Below are 7,500 nucleotides of genomic sequence, written 5' to 3' on the forward strand. Positions count from 1 at the left end.
GAGAGAGAGAGAGAGAGAGACGAAAAGAGAAATATATATTTGTTAGCCCTTCTTATTTCGTTGTCTGTGCATTTAGATCGATTGCAAATTTATTAATTGTTAAATACAACTTCCAGCGAATTGTTCGTTTTTTCTGTACTATTTGTTACGCCAAACTTCCGTTTCCGAAAGCAAAGATTTTTTGCACACATCACATTCGACACACGGAACCACACATGCACACACTTGTATTTAGAAAATAGAAATTTTTTTCAATAAAACCTTTTCAGTTGGACACGTTGAATTTTGTTTTTTCGTTTTGCTGAATTTTTACGCTCGGTCTGTGCCACTTGCTTTGCTATATTTCGATGATAACAGATTATCGGCATAATATATTTCTTCATCGCCCCTTTATACTTCTGTAGAAATTAATAAACGATTACATTTATCTGTTTATAATCAAATTAACGAATTCATTCCCGCTTACCGATGTCATATGTGATGTAACCGGGATTGTACGGTGTGCCGAGAAACAGCCGAGCGTAAAAAAGAAAAAAAACAATCCTTGCATGCTTCCAGTAGAATCCTAACTGTTAACTCCGATTGGGTATGGTTCCTTTCTCTTCCTCCAGGTCCTAGATTCGCTATTATGGAATAAATATTACTCACGTCTTAATTCCGTACCGTGCCAATTTTGACAGCTGCGAGAAATAGGGACCTGCAAACGTTAACCATCTGATTAAATGCTTCCGCTACGATTATATAATCCGGCTTTATGTGACTTTGTTTTTAATCATTTTGTTTTAAGTCGATGAGAAAAAGAATCTTTGTAAGTAAAAGTGTATGAGACAGTATTTCTACAGTGATATATCATTTGATTAATTATTATCTATTCTAAGTAGAGTTTTGGAATGTTTTGTATTTTAGATGTGAAGCACAATTCCTTTCGATTTATCTTTAAACAACTTTGTACGTAGTATATATTGCGAAGTTTATATTATATTACAACTTTAATAGTAGAAATATAAATAGTAAAAAAAAACATTTATCTTGTACGTTGAACTTTGCTATTTATGAAAATTAGCTAAGTCCAATATCAGCAGTTTATAAAGATACTTAAGAATATTTCATATCATTTGAAAATAAATTTAAAGCTTAAAAAAAAATGATGCGCATGTATTTAATTATAAATACTTGGCTTAGCCGATTTTTAATATATGCCTTGTATATTGTACAATTTGGATGTATATCTTTTAACGTGGTTTATAGCAAGTAGAAACCGCTAATGCGTGAAGATAATACTTAATTTACATTAATAATAATTTACATTTTTATTTTTATAATTGGCTTTCATGCATGAGTAATAATAAACAATTAATAAGAAAACTAAGCATATATAAATTGCAAGCTGTCGCATTACTAAAAATTAAATTGAAGTTCTGAGCGTAAAATGCAAAATATTAAGTTAATTAAAGATTTAGTTAATTGCGCGAACAAGGTAAGCAATTCCTGACCGCATTTACTTAATTAAATTTCAGCACGGGGAAGACAAAAAGAAGTGTATCATGCTTATAAATGAAACCGTTAATTTGTCAGTTATCTTTATAGATTCACTTTAATGATCCTATTACTCTCGCGAGCGGATTACGCGAGTGCTACACCTGTCGTCGTCCAAAAAACAATCTAAATATCTTTTATAGATTATACAGCATTACCGCCCGATCTATCGACCGACTGGATAACGTCGGAATATCCTCTGAAGCCAGGACTGACCGGGCCCTACATCATGCCGATGCCTGTTCCCATGCCCACCCTCTACAATGGCGAAATGAAGAAACCAAAGCTAAGCATAGTCGAGCTGGTATTGTACAACATCGCGGCGATGCTGGCTGGCGTGGCCACCGGCTACGACGTGAGAATGTCGAATATTTCCCCGATACATCCGCGGCTGTATCCACGGCTGAGCGAATGCGACGAGGATCCTCCGAGGTGGTGGTTTCAAGCGGACACCGGATCGAATCGCAACTCCTATCTCGGTGCCGATTACGAGTTCAGCTCGAGCAGCGGCTACCCGCACAACACTTATCATGGACGGGCACACCATTACAGGTAATCTGACAAAAAGAAAATATTTTGTTAGAGGAAATAATTTAAAATATATACCAGGACCCGATTCATGTAAGATTAATCTTGGTTTAACTTACGATTTATTTTTCTAAGGGCCGATTGTTCCACCTTTTGGTAAATTTTACCTGGTAAATCTGGCAATCCGCATATGTGATTGGATAATCTTGCTACTTATCCAACAGATAAAATTTACCAAAAGATGAAACAACCCTTAGAAAGATCAATAATAAATCAAATCGAAATTAAAGTTAATCTTACATTTGTAGAACCTCAGGCTCAGGTGTAGTCTCTACAAAAAGCGACTGGAAATTTGTACTTTTCATAAAAATGAAAGTTATATACATATGAAATAGTAGTTTAGTCAGGTCAATATTTATATTTTAAAAAATAATTCTAGTTTAAATGAAAATTTTTTTCATTTTATCTTAATTACTTTTAAAAACAATGTCTGCTTTTTATTGAAATAATTTTATCCAGACTTTATATCATTACAAACTTTTTTAATTACAATGTCAAAAAATCTATATTTTTTTTCATTTTGTTAAATATGTATAATATGTATGTATGTATAATTCTTAAATAAAATGTAGTTGGTTTAGACACGAATGATAATTACTCTATTCAACATAGATTTATATAACTATATCGCAGGCCGTTCCTGAGTAACATGGGTGGGATAGCGCCTGGCCTTCCATCCACGGCGGTGCCAGACAAGCCACTGCGTTTCACGGATTCCCCGCAGCACTACACGAGCAGTACAACAGCCTCCAACGCCCCGACACCTAGCCCGAGAAGAAAGAGCAGCAGCAGCACCAGCAACGAGGATGCATACGACACGACCCGTGTCGACCGTATGGAGAGAGTGCCGACGATATACATGGGCAATGTCGCTCCATTCCCCGATTACGGGCCGCCGATGTACACCGTCGTATCACCAGAATACTATCGGCCTTCCGAACCGTATTTCATACCTACAGAGTATCAGTAAGTATCAGTAAAATATTATACAAAATTTTTCCTAAGTCTCCATAGAGCAGAAAGGAATGATGAAAATTTTAAATGATACTGTGAATTTTAAATGGTACTAAGTGAAGGCTTATTTAAAAGATCTTTTGATAGCAATAAAAACATTGACGATTTTAAATGAACGACCCTATCCAAAACGACGATCATACAAAGATGGAAATTTCATGCACTTGGATTACTCAAGATTACCTCTCGCGTTTTTATGTACTTAGGTAATAGTTAAACACTCATGCCAAAAGTAGTTTTTTTTAAGTATCATATTTCACATTTTCTGATAGCTTCATTTTTACAAAATTATTCCGGATTTCCCACATTTTTGGGATATCAACATAATCTCGAAATCGATGAAAAGAACCTTAAACGTATGAATAAATTTTTGCTCAATTATATTTCTTCTAGATTGTGGATACGATTTTGGAAATCGATTTGGGGAAACCAAAATCATAAGGCATAAATATTGGAGCATGATTTTAGATTAACAAGGGATTTTTTGTTGTTTTCAGCGACCGGATGCTCGAGTGCCCCGAATTCCCGCACGCGTACGACAATCCGAGCAGCATGAACAGCCCGGCCAGACCGGTGTCCAGACTTCTGCCCTACACACATCATCGTACCTCTTCGAATGTCTCAAACGCCAGCACGTCAAGCCAGAGCAATGTCAACCCAACGTTCCGGCTGGAGGACGAGGACGACTACAGTGTATTACCGATGCTGTATTACCAGCGACCCTCAAACGTTATTTCTAACTTGGCGACGACGTATGGCGCGAGCGTACTCAATCACGAGTATGGCTCACCGCTATTGACTCGTCAGAACTCTCACGACTCTAATTCAAATTCCGGCGAGCGGCCAAGTAATCTGGAAGTAGTCACGCGGCTACGCTCAAGCCTGAAACGATCAAGTTACAATCCATATAATTCGCCAAGCAAAAGCGTGAGCAAAAACAACTCCGGTTCGGGCACACCGACGAATCCGACGCCACCGGATTCACTCACTTCCGAGGATTCAAGCTACGTCTCCGCCAAGGACAGCCAGATCAGCCGAGTGCGCTTCTCGCCAGTTACATTCGATCGCGATGGTGTGTCGGGACGCGACATCCATAGAGAAACGCTACTGGACATCCCGGTTCACGGTCAGAGCCAGGACATCACAGTGCCGTTGCAGGCCAATCGGCGCCTTAATCGAAGCAGAAAGCCGAGCATTTCGGAGCTTGAGAGGGAGTTTTTATCATAGCACTGGCTTATTTAAGCACAACCCCTTCTCCCCCTCATAGAACCAACAGAAGTGAATTCGTCGATATTTTATCTATTTATCGATATTTCTAGCGAACAATAGTCCTAGGATTGATCTCTTTACGCCTCTGATTATACAATCGCGATTATGGAATCTTATGATCGCTGATTGAAAGAATTTGTAAAACGAATTGCACGTTATCGAAGCACTGCCTCTCGTGAACGATTCTCAATAGTAGCAGTACACTAACCAGTTTGGGAATCAACATTCCATGCAACGCATATACAATCCTGCGAAATTCATGTAATGTATCGTAATACGTGATTAGGCGAATCTTTTAAATTTCATAACATAATATTTGATATATGTGTCGCGTACAAAAATATGTACATACATACCACGAGCGAAGATTACATGGTATATATTCAAATTGCATATTATTTCGAGAAAAGATATTTTTCTGTAAAACAACGAATTTCTCAACGACATACATCACACGCAAGATGTTGGCAGCTAATATTTTATATTTTAATCACATAACAATTAAATAAATAAACGTTTCGATTTTAAATTAGCGACAGTACTTGACTGATTTTAACAATAAACAAATTCTCAGGAGTATAATACGATATAAGTTGACTACTTTCTTTTTTAAAGTTCTACTTAGAAAATATAACTTGATTTAACGTCCTTTTGGATTAATTTTACAAGTTATAACGCGAGATATAAAACTCTTTGTTGCGTGAGAATGTATTCGTATGCATGAATTGGATAAAAGAATTGTGTAATACTGATGACCTAATTTAAGATCGAAACATTTATTTATTTAATTGTTATGTGATTAAAATATAAAATATTAGCTACCAACATCTTGCGTGGTGTATGCCGTTAAGAAATTCGTTTAAAAATTTTATCACGTATCGACGTATTTTATTGTTTTTTATACTAATATTCTTCTGTTAATATTATAATTTGTGTATAGAATGAGGTGATAACTATTGTAATTTAATTAATTTAAAAATCGTAAGTTTTCTAATTTTAAAAATAACTTTTAGCCAGAAAAATAACGTTTCTACTAGATTAACTTCAATAGATTTAATTTTAATCTCAGTTTAACTTACATTTCTAATGCCTGTTCTTCAAGATTAACTTTAATTTCGATTGAACTTACTCTTCATCTTTTTCTTAAAACTAGAAAAAGATGAAGAATTTGTTGAGTTGAAATCAAATCCTCCTAAATAGTTATGATATCACGATTTAATATGGCTGTGGTGACTATCAGGAGTCACTATGGTGACATTCAGGAGTCTTAAAATTACACTAGTAATAAACTACACTAGTAAAAACGAGAAAATAAAGAATAAGAACTTAATTAAAATTTAACTTACGCTTTATCTTTTTTTAATTTTTAGAGAGAACTAAATAATTAGATTTCCTAAGTACATAATTTTGACTTACTCTTTATCTTTTTCAAATTCTTAGAGCTAGATAAAAAGTAAATTAAACCAAGATTAAAGTTAATCTACATTGATTAAAAATGTTGAAATGGACATTAGAAAATAAAAGTTTCGCTATAAGATCTTTTATACAACTTTTAACTGTTAAACAAATCTTGTTTTTATTCTTCTAAGACACTAAAGGTGATAATTGCCTCAGTCTATATAATGAATAATAAACACATTCATCATTCGAAACTATGCAATTTGACATTCTCTGTGGTTTATTAAGACATTCCAAACGTTATCGCCTTTATATAATCAGCATCTGAACGATATGCGTATATTTGAAGGACGAAGAGGAAAGCGATAGTCGAGCTCGCAATAGAGGGAATTTATCGGAGTGCATGTAATATGCAATTCTCCATGGCGCTAGTAAGATTAAAGAAAAAGGAGTATTTTTTCTTCGGCAATTACCGCATTAACAACGTCATATATATTCGCTTTCGATATTGACATTTCGATATTCAGTATTTCAGCGAAACGAAAGTGTTATTATCTCTCGTATTTAGTATGAAAGTTACGTTAGTGTTCTTCGTAACTTTGGTGATATTCGGCTCGACGCAATATATAAAACATTCCAGAGAGATTTGTTGGAACGTAAACTGTTCTATGCAATACGGAATTGACATTTCGTCAGATCGGTGTAAGCTTAGAAGATATTTGCGCTTTTCGATATTTGAAAGTCCCAAAGTTATTTCTCCCAGAGTTTGTGATAGACATGACGAAATGAATGTTATTTCCGTATTGTTTAAACTGTTAGGATGAGAATAGATTTTTTTTGCTTGTACTTTTATCAAATGACGTATTGTGCGTTTAAATAGCATAATGGTGATTTATCTTAATTTTTTTTCCTACTAGAAAATACTGATGACAGTCTCGTGAGAAATTGTATAAATTTTTGTACGTTTCGTACAAGCAACTTTGTACAAGCAATTCGCATTAATTATAAATAGGCAATGGCAACTCGAGTATTGTATATTAATAGGGACGTACGTGTTGTTTTAGACGGATAATCAATTCAGTTTGAGTTGACGAACAATCACTATGTATAATCTAATTTTACGTACTTACAAGATACGGACAGCTACGAAGTATTAGTTGTAGTATTATGTACTTAGCCGAACTTTTTCCGCGATTTACGTATTAATCTACAGTATTTCCGACATAATCTCTCTCCTTCTTATCGCAATCAGTGTAACTAGTCATAATTGTATTTTGAAGTTGTACCATTGTCATTTTAATAGCGATACGATTCCATTTTCCTTCATCTCATGATATGCTAAAATTAACGAATTAGACAAAACTCTTCATCGCATCAGTGCATTCGTCTTTTCAACATTCTTCTGTCTCCCAATCTTACCTCGTTTTCTTTGTAATTTTAAAGATTTGTGTGCTGAAGGGAAGGAAAACGTTGCTGTGCCGCTATTAAAATAGTGCCTCTGCTCAATGATACGTTCATCGTCGTTCTGTTGCAATGCACAATTGGAGATGTATACGATTAATACATCAACCCAGGTACTTCCATCCTGCCTCGATTACGCCAATCAAAGCGTATAATCGACAAATACGCTCACGAAAATGCGGAGGACATGTACAATTAACATTTTCGACTTAAACGTGAATTATATATGTATCG

General features: G+C 35.1%; 1 protein-coding gene across 2 annotated transcripts in view; it reads left to right on the plus strand.

Annotated features, from left to right (window-relative positions):
• LOC108691601 (mitogen-activated protein kinase kinase kinase 11-like) overlaps positions 1-4,409 on the plus strand; it is a 12,450-nt gene extending 8,041 nt beyond the window's left edge. For both annotated transcript variants that reach the window (XM_018199431.1, XM_018199430.1), the window contains 3 exons: positions 1,680-2,088; positions 2,758-3,090; positions 3,636-4,409. In XM_018199431.1, coding sequence (XP_018054920.1) covers positions 1,680-2,088; positions 2,758-3,090; positions 3,636-4,365 — 1,472 coding nt within the window. In that variant the 3' untranslated portion in view covers positions 4,366-4,409. The remainder of the gene's footprint in view (positions 1-1,679; positions 2,089-2,757; positions 3,091-3,635) is intronic.
• The last annotated feature ends 3,091 nt before the right edge of the window (positions 4,410-7,500 follow it).

Source organism: Atta colombica, unplaced genomic scaffold, assembly GCF_001594045.1.
Source record: "Atta colombica isolate Treedump-2 unplaced genomic scaffold, Acol1.0 scaffold47, whole genome shotgun sequence".
Taxonomy (NCBI): domain Eukaryota; kingdom Metazoa; phylum Arthropoda; class Insecta; order Hymenoptera; family Formicidae; genus Atta; species Atta colombica.